Genomic DNA, 15,078 nt, shown 5'->3' on the forward strand with positions numbered 1-15,078 from the left:
TGTGTTGCCATACCTAGTTCGTTATATAAGTCTGTCTGATAGCCTAAAGTGCACACTGCACAAGTAAATATGACATGGGACGAGCAAAAGGTATGAATAGAAAGTCAAAAAGTAACATCGAGATTAAGATGATATTTTCAGCTGGCCAGTGCTTAAGTCATTGAGGCTCACATGTGCCTTTTGTTTAAGCATTGAAAGCGATTAGACAAGCTTACATATTCAGACTTAAAAAGTATGTACATTGTACATATATCACCGCAGATGCTCCATCATTATACAAGTAGATGTTGAAGACAAGTACGTTGGGTGTTCAAGCTCTGAATTTTCACCGAATATCAGATTATCTATGGCTGTGTTGTAGACATTGAGTGTTGGTGTAATACATGTAATTGAAGTTTGCATGTGTGTTTTTTAATTGATACCATTATTGCCGGTCATTTTCTATCATTCGTTAGATATTCGCGTACCTATAGTTTTTCATCTTGTAATTAGTACAGTAAGAATCCCTTACAAAAATAAATATTATGTCACACAACAATATTGAGTATCTTATCACACCGCTTTCATAACATGGCTCAACTATAACCCTCGCCCTGGCAGGGCATTTTTCATAACACGGCCTGGCAGGGGGGGGGGGCGATGCGACCCCCTCGCGATTGGCTCCTATGGCACCTAGAAACACCAAATTTCTTAGGTAGGTGGGCCCTACGTCGCTAGCTTACACGGTTCATGGGTTGCTCAAGAAAACAGAGGGGATGTTGAATTCGATCCCCCAGGTGGGCGCTTGCCGCTTACGCTAGATCAAAACGAGCTCGTAGCATGTATGCGTAACATATGCAAATCCTAGCGGAGATAGTCTGCGGTTCGTGGAAGGGTTGTGGGGTACTCAACAGTCATCTCGCACACCTAATCAATAGTCAGTTACATACGCAATAATTGACAGGAAGCAAAACGAGAAAAGTAATTCACTTTGGCGTAGCTTTGCGCTGTGACACAAATTAACTGACACTTTTGGTTGGGCTCGTCCTTACCGAGACTACCCTATTTGCATAAATTGATTACCCCCGAGTGGCCAGTTCATTAATTGTAGAAGTGGTGTGTATAATTGTCTTGTAGAAGGGTATCTATCAGGTTCCTTTGCTGCATGCTGCACATTTCTCCAAACCCCCATGCACCGCTGTCAAAGTTTATTGTATCAGCCGATTCAAGTCGTTTCAGTCAATCATAATCACACTACACTGTGGTTATGCGCTAAAATCAATTATTGTACACGTGCGCTATGTTGATGACCTGCTTCTGGCTACACCTCCAGGGGGATGATAATACCCCCTCTCCGCCTCCTCACACGCAGGACAGTATGTAGAGAGTCTCTTCGTTGGGGATTTCACCGCATCACACCACCAGTTTAGGAAGGAATGGCTTCTTCGTGGGCTTCAACGTCGGCTTGGGCACCTTCGGCAGCTTCGGCTTACCGATTGGTAGCTTGATATTGGGCCCAGCACACTTGGTACCGTTCTGTCGATAAAGGGAAGATGGGTGTTCAGTTAAAAACTCCATCAAGTGAGGTATGTGACAGAATTGCACTCCAAGGTACTGGGGAAATTAGTGTGAGAAGCAATGAGCGTGTTTGCAGTCTCCTCGGACAAAGAACTTTCTACGCAAAATATATACGCTGCGTTCGATGAGGCACACAGTACGACGGCGTGGTCGGCCATTTTGTGCGCCACTTGCGCATTGTGAATGTTCATCACTTTCGAATCCATCCCATTTGCTCGTTTTTTTATAGAAACGTATGCAAAATTGCCAGTTCTAATGTTTTCATGGAAACCACGTACACACATGTAAGCAACTACTGTATACAGCTGCCGCGCCGCTTTCGAAGTGTGCGCCATTATTGTCTCTTTTCCGACCTTAGTACGCTCAAAAGATTCCACGCGGACGACAAAACTTCTACGCAACGTCGCGTAGAATCTTCGCCGTACGTGCGACATTGAACGACAACGACGAAGAATCTTTGTCGTCCGGGAGACATCGAACACAGGCAAAATCTCCGGAGCTCGAGCACGGTTTGTTCAAGAGACGTCGCAGTGCGGAGCAGGTCGCTGAAGCGTTTAGTGTAAGATTATTCATATTTTTTTACAAATGCAACATCAAACACCAAGCTAGCTTACTCATCTAGCTTCATTTTTTTCCTTTACCTAGCTTCACACTTCAGTGTCCTAGAGTTCACAGCTTACCTTTCCGCAGTTGATTTGTGTTAGCACATCAGCTTTGATTCCATCACCTGAAATAAATGTTCAATTCAGTTATGCCGTATTAGCACCAGTTTTGTGACGTTCAAATTAGGACGTATGGTAAAGAAGTAAAAGTCACAGAGGGTTTCCTAATCACTACTAAGTCATAACGTGCATACTGCGTCATCAACGTGCTGCACAGCGCATAGGGAATAAATGGTAACATTTCATGGAACTGCGGTGAATGAACAATCCGCTGCCTCTAACAGCCCCAGAAGTTGATACAGAATGGCAGTTCACGTATCCCTCCCTCTCGTTCAAATGCATTTAGGTATAGGTAGATCTTATGGTATCCGTATGTATGTATTGTTCTGGCAGCAGCTTTCATCAGCTAATGTCTTACTCTTAGGCTTAGCGGATCAGACTTTGCTTTGGGCATTGTCTGTAAACCGTCCCAATAAATTCCAAATATATTTGTTTGCTTTTATTTTGTTGCATACTGCACAGTTTCATATAATCTAAGTTTCTGTGGATATCAGTATTGATGTTGATAAATCAAAATTGGTATCCGGATCAATCTCTCTCTCTCTCTCTCTCTCTCTCTCTCTCTCTCTCTCTCTCTCTCTCTCTCTCTCTCTCTCTCTCTCTCTCTCTCTCTCTCTCTCCTCTCTCTCTCTCTCTCTCGCTCTCGCTCTCTCTCTCTCTCTCTCTCTCTCTCTCTCTCTCTCTCTCTCTCTCTCTCTCTCTCTCTCTCTCTCTCTCTCTCTCTCTCTCTCTCACTCTCTCACACAATCCAGGTCTCCCCGTGCTGACCGTTTCGATGGTGCAGTCCAAAGTTGTTGCTAATCAAAAATAACGGAGTTATTCCTCAGAGCTCGTAAGATCGCATCAGTGTTCGATATGCATCTACGCTTTCATCAACAAACGCATCGTTATCGTTGAGCCGGTTGTTTTGAATCGAATAGATTGAGCCGTATAATTTATTACTTTCTGAATAATTTCAGCTTGAGTTTTGCGACATTGCCTCGGAGTTTTTTGATGTTCAAGCGATTCAATGCGAGAACTGAAGAACAACGATACAATTACTATCATCTAGGACTCTAGCATATAAATAAATGTTGAAAGTTTCTACATATAACGAACTTTTTGAAGAAGGCTCGCATTTTGATAATGGACTCATAATTTCATAATTTTGATTTTCATAATTTTCATAAATTCATAATTTGATAACTTGATAATTCATGTAAAATTCGACAGTACTGGTATACCACTCACTGGCAGTGTTGGTGACGTTGACGCCATCCGAAGTTACCGTCCCTGATCCCGCGTGCGTGGTCTTCTGCTGTTTGCTGGCAATGCCTGATGCCTGGGCCTGGGGGGGGGGGGAAGAAGCGGGTCTGATGTGCACCTCAACTTTTGAAAATAACGGCAGTGTCTTGCCTGTTTGGTTCTATTTCGTTTCCAACTATTACCTTTTCCCCTGTTTGTTTTATTTTTGGTTGACACTTCTATTGCGCCAGGCGCACAATCTTGATCGTTCCCTGCAGAAAACAAAACCACTTACATGACAACCCCCACACTCTTAATCTGTGAAGTGATCACTGAATACTAATATACCATGCTTACAACTGAATTGATGGCCTATGATGGGGCTGACTTGTTACCGGTATCTACCATCTGTGATCTACCTGGTATCTACCGGCATCTACCGGCTGTGACTGGTTGAATTATGTATTTGCTTACCACTGAAGCGATGGCCTTGGATGGGGCCTGCTTGTCACCGGTATCTACCAAAGCTCCCGTGTGTGACTGGCTGAGGCCAATGGCGATCTGTAAACACATATAGATAACCCATCAGGTGAGGTATTGACGAAGTGACATTTCTAATCTTCCTCAGGTAAATGGTTGTACCTAATTCGTATTCGTTTCGGGCTACACTGAGGCTACACCGGGTTTTTTTAAACAATTGTTTTACCTCAATGTAGCCTGAAACGAATGCGAATTATAATCAGATGAGATCAATTCTCTATGATCGTTGAAATCAGTGGCGGCGGAAGCGGGGGGGCAGCGGGGGCACGGCGCCCCCCCATCTTCCAGGGTGGGGGGGGGGGCAAACATATCTTTTTGCCCCCCCAAAATTGTTATCGACGAAGTACCACAATACTTCCATACTACCTACGTCAGGAACATATGCCAGTTTGGCTGAGTACCTTTTTATTAAGTTGATATAGCGAGTAACTTGGATTGATAATAGCCGTTTTCACGACGGGCTATCCGGCGAGCTAGTCCGTGACGGACTATTTCCACCAAACGCCCTCCACACATAATGCTCAGAAATCAAGCAGAGCTATCTACGAGCTACCGGTAACCGAAGTCTGGAAGAGTAGGACGGAACGCGAGTAACCCGGCACGGACGTCACGAAAGTGCGTCTGAGCGTGCCACAGGCCTTTCCCCGCGACTCTGCCAGACGCCAGCCGGCATAGGCGCGTGAGCCGGGGGGCAGCATGGGGGCAGCCTGCCCCCACAACTCTGGGGCCGTGGGGGTCTCTGCCCCCGCAAAGTTTCAAAGGGCCAGGAACCGTCGGGGCAGCTTGTCCTCCCCATATTAGCGGCCGAGGGCCTCAAAGAAAAGCTGAATGGAAGACAATACCTATTTAAGTAAAAAAATCCCCCTCTGTACGGGGACCCGCAGTTGCTATTGTACACGAACCCCAACTCTAGCCGTCTGTCCTGTCCAGTAACAACCGATAACATTGATATCGACTGCCGGTCCCTGCACAAGAGCAGCTGAGGTTTTCTGTGCGTGCCCTCTGACAGCTTATCGTTGTTCCCTGTGAGGGTGCTGGGACAATTTACTCAGGGTCGCTGTACAGTAGCAACTGCGGGTCCCCGTACCTGACTTGACAGCTCATGTGTGGAAGCTTTAAACGTTTATTCCAGGTTACCAAAAAGGTAGTTTCTTGACTCAGATGAGACTAATTATCTCACTTATTTGCAAATGTTTTATTTTTTATTTTTGTTGTAAAGGCCAAGAGGTGAAAAATAAGTGGCCTAAAACCGGTGAGAAAACTAGATTTGGGGGTACCCTAGGTTCCGGGAAGGATCAGGTGTGCCCCCCCATCCCAAAATACCTTCCGCCGCCACTGGTTGAAATGCGTTATGCATCAGGTGAAATCAGTTTTCAATGATTGCTGGTTGTGCATTATGACTAGACAGACGACATCTGATAAAAATACATAACACAGGGTAGAAAGAAAGCAAAAGAAAACTTCAATCACTAGTGTACACGTACTTTTGCAGAAAGAAATCATCAAATAATACTCGCTGTAGTAATTGCACTGAAACATTATATCGACGTTCACGAGGTCATGCCCCCAGGAGATGCCACCGAACGAAATGATTTATTATTGGCAAGGATTTATTAAACATCTTTTATTTCATATTATCTTCGCAGCCGGGAATTTCTCTTATACAGGGCTGACTGAACATTTCCCAATTACTGCCAGCTCTTTTGACAAGGAAGAGGCTGCCGGAGGTCATCTTTTAATTCTTTGATCAATTGATCTTCCACACCGAATGTGGAGGTATTATACGTCAACCATGCCACAGCGGCGGTACCAATTTGTTAAGGTGAAGGCTTTCGTGACGTACAGACTGGGGTGGCTATTCCGTTTCTTGGATGAAATACCTATACCTATCAGCAGAGCATTTTCAGCACACTTGACCATTGTTCTATGGACAGTTAGATTCACCTTAGCAATACACGAGCCTAAAACATACACACTTAAAGAAAAGACACTTCAAAGAAAAGAGTTTACAATTCCAACACCGCATGATGATATTGCATCTGACACTCATTTATTAGGTCATGTGTGACGTAATACTGAGTATACTTACATCATCGATTCCAACAACAGTCGTTAACGATTTGGCAGTCAGGTCATCCTTTCCAGCAACCTGGCGAAAAAAAAAAAACAAAAGGCAAATTATTACGATCCTGAGCCGCTGCGGAGCATCACAAGGCGCCTTCGCAAAAATGATGCGATTGGAAACACGTGACAAGTAGGTAGCAGTAAAGGATCCGGCAGTGAGTAAGCACGAATAATGTTACACGAATAATGTAGGTATGTATCTAAATATCGTTAGCATGCTTTTATTCTGAATACTGTTTCGGAGAAGTGGTATCAAGAGTCCTTTGTACTTTTCAGCGCAATTTTATTAGTACTTTTCCTACAGCCATAATAGCTAGGCACGCTCGGATATTGGTATGTCTTCTCATGTCATTTCGAGAATATCAGAATAAAAGGTTCTAACAACGTCATAACATTTATCAACAGGTCTATGCAAGTCTTCATTCTCAGAACAAACACAATAGTGCTTTATAAAACGTAAAAATAATTTTCTTTTGTTCTTCGGCAGAAACGTTAGTCGTGGGCACGTACACGACCAATAGAATGATTACTTACTATTCTATCTAAATGTCGAGGGAAGGCATGCAATATTTGCCATTGTTCTCGACCAGCCGAATTAATAAGGTTTTCGCATGGTGCTACGTGTCCGGTTCAGGATATCGCAAAATTATTTTATTGTAGCCGCCATGTACGTCACAGGATCAATGGCCGCTTTCCGGAGCAACATTCATTTACCTACGTGCGCATTGATTGTCTAATGTCTGCTACACCGTAAACCGCACTTGCTTCCAGTAGGATGCACGAGCATACCTACCCAAATGTTATTCATACGCGACTGGTTCTCAGAAAACTCCGCTAATCTAAGGAAAGACTACGCTCGCTTCGTTCGCTCCGTAATTACAAATAACATTACCTTTACGATTAGTAAACGTTGTCCTGAGTATCGCACACACGTGATAGCATACTCGTCATTGTTATTACATTAGGTATGTTCGGTTTGCTAAAAAATCCAATAACATCACCCAACGCCTACCTGTTTCTCAGGATACACCCAAATAGCATTCCGTCCCACCTATATTATTTGTGTACAAAAATGCACGCCATGTCGCATGTAAGAACACGTGCTCCAAGATCCTGTCCGAAGTTAGACCTTCTAACGCACCCACTAACATTTGTTGATGCTTGATACTATGCGTAAATGGGGTGCACACATCCTTGCTTCACTCTAATTGGCCGTCGTCGGCACCATTCGGCGTTTTTTTTTTGGGGGGGGGGGAATTGGTTATTGAATGGAGGTGGGGGTTACTTCAGTGTATGCCAGGACTCAGGAGTTGAGTTTGAAGACATTCAGGTACATCGACATGGATCTTTTAGAGCAACGACAGTACAAAGGCCAGCCAGGTAGAAATTTCCGATAAAAATAAGACAAGATAAGACAAGGTAAGACGAAGCAACTGATTTGCCGGCCGATTGACTGTTATGACAACAAGGCGAAATACTAAAACAATTAACCCGCGCCCGGCTGGGGGTCCTGGATTTCCACGCCCTGCTGGGGGGGGGGGTGTTTGAACACCCCCCCCCCTTGTAACTCGGCTCCTGGGCCACGTAGCGATACGCGGAAGGCGGTGTTCGAAAGAACGTCAATAATAATGACGAAATCACTTCAGTCAATTTTTTGGTCAGGTCAAAGGTCAGGTCACCAGAGGTCATTGAAGGCAAAATTTCGCCGATTTCCAGGTCGAATGTCGAAAATTTCCAAGAAGCCAACGCATAACTCGGGAACCAATAGAGCTACAGCGCCGCGGAAAAGCGCATTCGATAGCCCTAATAGCGCCCTTTCTGAGTAAATCTCTCAGATTTGACCTAACGTCAACGGTTTTGCCTGCAGGGGGCAAAAACTGCAAAAATAGCCGATTTTTTCGGAAACAGCGTTTCTGCAATAACTTTTGACCCAAGCCCTGTACGAGCTTACTTTTACCGGCATCGTGTTCCTCTCGTCAAGACGCATCGAATGAACTATACCTTGACCTTGAAAGGTCAACTTGAAAATTTGACCTCAGGTCAAGGTCATGATCTGACCGGAAAGGGTCATGTTGCATATCAGTCGATCCGTATCGTCAAGCTGAACACATCTAAGGCGTTTTCATCGCTCTAGCATGCCTCTTTCAAAAGTTATTTGCAAAAAACTGTTAGATACCATTCGTGACCTAAGATGACCTCAGGGCATAAACAAGGGTCACGGACACCATTTTCATGTTCAGTGTGTCTAAACCACTTGTAATTCGGTGTTTGGGAGTGTTTATGACGTCTTTCGTCCAAAAGAGGCGCATTTCAATTATCTCCCATTGACTTATAATGGGGAGGTCGCAAAATTGACCTGACCTTAGGTCATCGATATCAAAATTATGAGATATACATTTTGTACGTACATGCTATTGCTCTTTGCAATCGCTGAAAGTTTCAAAGCGATCGGTTACTCGGTGTAGCTATGACCGACATAGAAACTTTTTATGATGTGAGGTCACTTCAAGTGACCTGGTGACCTGACCTTGAATGACCTTGGTCTGAAATTTTCACAACATGTGTAGAATTGATGTATGATAAGGTGTACCAAAAACGGTGGCGCTCGGCGCCGCCGTTTTTTGAGATATTCGCGAAAAACTACAAGGGGGGGGGGTGTTCAAACACACCACCCCCAGCAGGGCGCGGGTTTAAACATGGTCTTCTTTCTTACTACTGATGATCGTTTTCGGCTCAATATGATTTGTGACGGTTGAACCCTTCTACTCGGACACTGGTTTATTCACGGCGATATAGACACGACTAGCCTGCTCACCCCACACAGCAGGCTGCATCGCGCGGGACGACCCTGACCTCGGGGCAGGTCGGGCAGCGGCGGCGCCAGGCGCCAGACACGGCGGTGCCCGGTAACCCGCAGAGGCGGTCATAGTAGGGGTACACAAACACACACAAGAACACAAAAACATGACACGCTGCGCAGTCCTGGTAAATACCAAATGCTAACCAAACCTCAACACAAGGAAAACTTTGTTATGGTATTATACCAAAACGCTGAAACCTTTTGGCTAAATCCTAAATACTGGAAGGCAAGGAAAACTTAGGTATGGTATTATGCCAAAAGTTCAATCCGATTACCTTTCTAAATTTAATCAAAAGCGGATCTCCCGCCTCAGGACCTGAACGTCATCAGCTGTAGTATAGGATCCCATTCCCCACGGAGTTCTAAAGCCTGATTCCCACTATCTCACCTTGGTGGTGGTGTCACCGACAACCTCCGCCAGGAACGGGCCGCATCCACCCTGAGCCGCCGTCTTGGCGTCGGCTCGTCGCTTCACGTTATCCTCCTTGATACCGATTCCGACCCCGGTGCCGACGGCTGGAGGCAGAGTTATAGAGTTAGGATAATAGTGAGTTACATAGCCTAGTGCCTACGGCTAGAGGCAGAGTTATAGAGTTAGGATAATAGTGAGTTACATAGCCTAGTGCCTACGGCTAGAGGCAGAGTTATAGAGTTAGGATAATAGTGAGTTACATAGCCTAGTGCCGACGGCTAGAGGCAGAGTTATAGAGTTAGGATAATAGTGAGTTACATAGCCTAGTGCCGACGGCTAGAGGCAGAGTTATAGAGTTAGGATAATAGTGAGTTACATAGCCTAGTGCCTACGGCTAGTAAACAGAGTTATGGAGTTATGATAATGAATACTGAGTGAGTTAGATCACCACTCCGATGCTAACATCTGACTTACAGTCACACATTGAGCTACATTACATTACATGATGATGATTGACATGATGAGATTAGCCCTCGCACGACCAGGCCTTTTCTCATAACACGAACGACCAGGGGGGGGGGGGGTTATTACGACCCCCCCTGGCGTTTCGAAACGGAAGGTCGTAGAGCTTAGCGGAAAAAAACAACGGATTGCTCTCGACGAGATCTCGCGATTGGTGGTATATTTTTTGGTCCTAGGTCAACATTTGACCTACTTTTGACCGGTCAAAGGTCAAATTTTCCGAAAAAAATCAAACTTTTTCAACTTTCCGCGGTGATAGCGGCAAAACGGTGGGAGATATCGACTTGAAACCTTCACTATCGTGTTCCTTGATCAATTTTCTATCGTTTGGTATGTATTTCGTTTCCCTAGCTCTAAAAATGGCGCGTTGGGAGCGCCGGAAGTCGGCAAGGTCACAGTCGGCGGCAGAAATTCGAAAAATCAAAATTTAAATTTTGTAATCTGATTGTATTTTTGGATTTGGGAGGTCCATTTGCTCCCTATAGAAGCTAATATTGCTGCATATTCCCATTGAGGTGACAAGAATTAGCAAAATAGTGGTTCGGGCGCTTTTCAAAAATAGTACCGGACGCTGTTCCTCTTGTGACGTCATAGCTCCGTGACCTGACCTGACCCGGTCAATTTTCTTGCACCACACGATAGCCAATGCTTGCCCCAACATGCATGGAAAGTTTCATCATGATCCATCAAACAATGTGGGTATCACCGGCAGAAAACCTAGGGATTCGGCGCACACATTTGGTAACTGTCGGCCGGAGGCTGTACCTCTTATGACGTCATAACTCCGTGACCTGACATGACCCGATCATTTTTTTCGGCAAAAGATGCGCAAAGGCTGCCCCAGAGGGTATTGAAAATTTCAGCCCGCTACGACAAGCCGTTTAGCGTGCACTTCGAAAAAACCTCAGGGGGGGGGTTGATACAACCCCCCCTAGGCGTTCTAGGGTTAACGGGCTTTTATGAGCAGCTAAGCTAAAGAGACTGAAACCTGACATATAACTTAACAAAACTCCTCACGCGACAGCACCAACCGAGTCTTTCTTGTGTCTAACCAGAAGCGCGTGGGGCAGCTCACTCACCAATGGCCGGGCCACAGGGGGTGTGTGTCTAATCAGGAGCGCGTGGGGCGGCTCACTCACCAATGGCCGGGCCACAGGGGGTGTGTGTCTAATCAGGAGCGCGTGGGGCAGCTCACTCACCAATGGCCGGGCCACAGGGGGTGTGTGTCTAATCAGGAGCGCGTGGGGCGGCTCACTCACCAATGGCCGGGCCACAGGGGGTGTGTGTCTAATCAGGAGCGCGTGGGGCGCTCACTCACCGATGGCCGGACCACAGGGGGTGTCCACTGCCGCCGCGTCGGCTCCCGTTCCTGTGTTGATCTCCACTGTCGTTACCGACGGGACGCGAACCGTCGGTATCGTCGGCAGCGTGGGTTTAGGAGTCGTGGTCGACGTTGTGGTGGTCGTGGTGGTAGTGGTGGTGGTTTCCAGCTCCTCAGGGAAGGATGGTAAGAGCGACAGGTCGATGCCGTGCGGTCGGCCTGAAAAAGAAAGGTGTTTTTTATTGTATGTACGTATGTATTGACATCAAAAGCCTTCCACATACTAGTATGGTGCGGTGATTACGGCTTAGGTGACTTGGTAGTAGAATAAAGAAATGAGCAGTTGAGGTTATATATCCGCTCCTCTCGTCCCTCCACTAATACTACTACATTACAATCCGCTAGAAAGCATCGTTTGAAGATGATCGACGGTTTGAAGTGGTTAGTTAGATCCTCATAAATAAAACAAAATAAAAAGTTTATTTTAGCCCACCTGGTGGTACAGTTGGTTGGATGTTTGGGGCTCGGGGTGACCTGGGTACGTTTTCCGACCCCCTGCCACCACCCATCAAACACGTGCCCAGGGGAAGGTAGGCTCTCACAATTGCCGAAATTTGTGAAGGAGGATGGCCAGTTGAAGGCCGTAGCGGCGGAACACCTTCAATCAAGGGGGGGGGGGGACACTGCCGACTTTTGCTTCCATGCAACGCCCATTAGGGCTAAAGTTAAAATGCCAAAATCAAAGGGGGGCACGGTGCCCAGGTGCCCTCCCCGTTCCGCCGCCTATGCTGAAGGGGTATGTGACAAAAAATGTACTTTGTTATATTATGTTTCATGGATTGCGATTTCAAACCTCATTGAAATACTGTCTATGAATTTCTTCCAGTTCTAGCTATAGAGCATTTAACGAGGACAGCCTCAAACAAGTCGGACCAACAACACACTTCTTTTGTTGACAACTGGCTAACAAATAATGCCGGAAAGTCGCTATAGCGAATTTTATTAATGTTCTGACATGCCTGATGCACATCCTTAGACAGTTGACAGCGTTCACTATTTACCCTGAGTGCCATCTTTTCCATTCATAGATCGATATACAACTATATGTGTTGGCTCAGGCTTTCCTGAGATGACTCTTTTCTGAGCACACTTTTAGGCGTTCATTCACTCAGACAGCCATTCAGACACTCAGACACGGTGGTATACGGTTCGCTAGCTAAGTGACTCTGTCAAAGGGATTGGTTATGTAACCTGACGAGCAACTTAAATAGCAGCTGAACTACACGATATATATATCATGTTTCATTAGGTCGAAGAAGTAAACCGACTTGTTTCAGAGGAACTTCTACCGCTTTACATGTCTGATTTTTGGCGTTGTGGTGTAGACAAGTGAGCTAATTTGAATTTTCGCTAATTGCAATTTTCGTTAACTTTTTCATACCTAAGCTTACACGTTAACATTTCGCATTTGCCTTGCTGTGGCGCTATATACAAAGCTTCATGATGCTTGTTTAGCCTCTCCTGTGTGAGTCAGCAAAAACTAAAACGATAAGTAATAGTCGCGGACTTTCCTCAAGCTTTGTCCATATGATGAATGGCCTATTGTGCCTGAAGGTACTGGCTTTCATGTAGTTATCCCTGTAATAATTTCCGGCGTGATGGACGCTGACTAAATAACAGGTTTTGTTGTCTTGTTTCCAAGATATGTCTGTATGCCTTCTCTACACATCAGCGATTCACTCAAAACCATCTGAATATTCCGCGAATAAAAGCCCTGATTGTCTCCTTCGTTGAGAAACTCCACGACTGAGATGTGATATAAACAATAACATTAGCGGCATCACACGACAGCATTGAGCTTGATTTGAATGTAGCAAGATTGTATGTATGTATGTATGTATGTATGTATGTATGTATTGACGATCAAGAGCAATCCACAATCGGCGTGGCGATTACACTCCGCTATCCAATTGTATCTATGTATTGTAATGTCACGCTATCCAAAATATCGAATGCTCGATTTGAATTCTTACCAACACTGTATACATACCTATCAGATTTGATCGCAACGTGAGGGGAACTATGGCAAATTACCTACTGATGTTCTTATTGATTGTCTAACAGCAGCCATTGTTTCTTATCGGCAAATGCCACTATAACACATTATGGTGCTGATCGCAAACCGCAGTGTAAATTTGCGGCCTTTGTGTTACGGAATGAGCTACCACCACCAACGCCTATAATAAAGACAGTGCATACCAAAAATCATCGAGTTACTTTCTCGCCACCTGCTGCTGCTGTTCCTGCTGCTGATGATGTTAACATGATGATGTCTCGGATGCTCACGCTGCTTTCCTCACCTGATGCCATTACGACACAGACGGCCATCAAAGACAGCGGCAGCAGCCCGCTTCTCCCGGAGATGTGAGCGGTCATATCGGCTGACGGTGAGTTCCGATGAGTTCCGGTGAGTTCTGGTGAGTTCTGGTGAGTTCTGGTGAGTTGCGGCAAGTCCTGGTGAGAGGGAGAGGGAGGCAGCGCGAGCGCTGTGGCCGCACCGAAAGACGAAGAGCCTCTGGTCGCCGTCACAGTCGCCGGTCGCTTCACAACCCGGACGCGGTGCAAAGGTCAGACTCGGGTCAACCGAAAAGGTCACCCAGCGTCCGCTACCGCCCGCGCCACCGCGACGGCCGCGGTTGTCACATGGGTTGGTTCGAAAGCTGAATTCTGGCAGGTTTGTGTGCTGTACATCGGTGGTTCTGCTGTAATGGCCGTTTTCACGACGGAACTTTCGCAGAGGAACTATTTGATACCTAAAAAGTACCTACCCTCAGAGGCCTTAACATCCCTCAAACTGAAATATTTTATGTTCAAAATAATTTTAGAAGTTTAAATCCGGGCATTTTTTGCCCTCAAATCACTTATTTATTTACAAACACAGCAATTTTTGGTTCTAGTAGCCCACCTTTCGACTATGAGGTATTAAATCAGCGTGGCAACTTGCTCCCTCTTTGCTCCCTCGGGTATCTAATTCCGGAATTCTTAAAAACAAGGAAAGTATATATCGAGTTCTCTTTTATACCTATTCAGTTATGTTTTAATGGTGATTAAAATATGATAAATTTTTTAATTACATTTCATATAAGAAAACACGCAAAACAATGAAACAAAAATAACTACGGCAGATAATTACCTTCAGGTATCGAATTCCGACCAATCAGCACCTCAGTAGGATATGACGTCATACAAGAATGGTGGTGAAGGCCGTTTGCAGTCCCGGCCGGTAGGTCACGTGACCGCCGGGCGCCTCGGGTCACGCGGCGGTCGGGAGTCGGACGCGGGGCGTGGTCGCGGGCGGACGCGCGGGGCATCATGCTTTGCTTTGCTTGCTTTGTCAACTTCATATAACTTACTATCGCATTCGTGTGAAAGCCAAACACTGCTCAGTGCCCTTAGAAATTGAGTTTTGGAAAGCTCAAGTCCTTATAGCTCCTCAGGTCGGCAACAGTTGAAGCCTCATCTGAACCCATGTGAAAAAAACGAGGGTAAGGAACCTTGTGTTGCTTTTTCTTTTACCGTCAATTATCTCAAACCATCACAATTTTGAGTTGCCACATTGTCTGCTTCACTACATTCGTGTAAAACTTGGGTGAAGGCTGGTGGCTCAAAGAAAGGTGAAGATATTTCTTTAAGTGCGTAATCCGTGAAATATCCCGGCTTTACAAATCTACACTTTTCATTTTCTCCACGATACATTTTTTAAAATTTTTTTTTTTTAAATTTAATCTACATTTGT

General features: G+C 45.4%; 1 protein-coding gene across 1 annotated transcript; it reads right to left on the reverse strand.

The window, feature by feature from the left end:
* Nucleotides 1-1,172: 1,172 nt before the first annotated feature.
* LOC122375914 (E3 ubiquitin-protein ligase HUWE1-like) lies at nucleotides 1,173-14,040 on the reverse strand. Its single transcript, XM_043355492.1, has 8 exons — nucleotides 13,643-14,040; nucleotides 11,280-11,501; nucleotides 9,416-9,543; nucleotides 6,133-6,192; nucleotides 3,978-4,064; nucleotides 3,510-3,606; nucleotides 2,238-2,284; nucleotides 1,173-1,515 (listed from the first exon to the last, which is right to left on the reverse strand). Exons 1-8 carry the CDS (start codon nucleotides 13,716-13,718, stop codon nucleotides 1,393-1,395), a joined length of 840 nt encoding a protein of 279 aa, XP_043211427.1. The 5' UTR covers nucleotides 13,719-14,040; the 3' UTR covers nucleotides 1,173-1,392.
* Nucleotides 14,041-15,078: the final 1,038 nt, after the last annotated feature.

This window comes from Amphibalanus amphitrite, unplaced genomic scaffold (assembly GCF_019059575.1).
Source record: "Amphibalanus amphitrite isolate SeventyFive unplaced genomic scaffold, NRLGWU_Aamphi_draft 001955F_arrow, whole genome shotgun sequence".
NCBI classification, from domain to species: Eukaryota; Metazoa; Arthropoda; class Thecostraca; order Balanomorpha; family Balanidae; genus Amphibalanus; species Amphibalanus amphitrite.

Excerpts from the sequence above, each read along its gene's own strand:
- LOC122375914 (XM_043355492.1), bottom strand. The coding sequence starts at position 13,718 with ATGACCGCTCACATCTCCGGGAGAAGCGGGCTGCTGCCGCTGTCTTTG. Across the intron at positions 11,502-13,642 it reads CTGTGTCGTAATGGCATCAG|GCCGACCGCACGGCATCGAC; the intron begins GTGAGGAAAGCA and ends TTTCTTTTTCAG. Across the intron at positions 6,193-9,415 it reads TCGGTGACACCACCACCAAG|GTTGCTGGAAAGGATGACCT; the intron begins GTGAGATAGTGG and ends TTTTTTCGCCAG.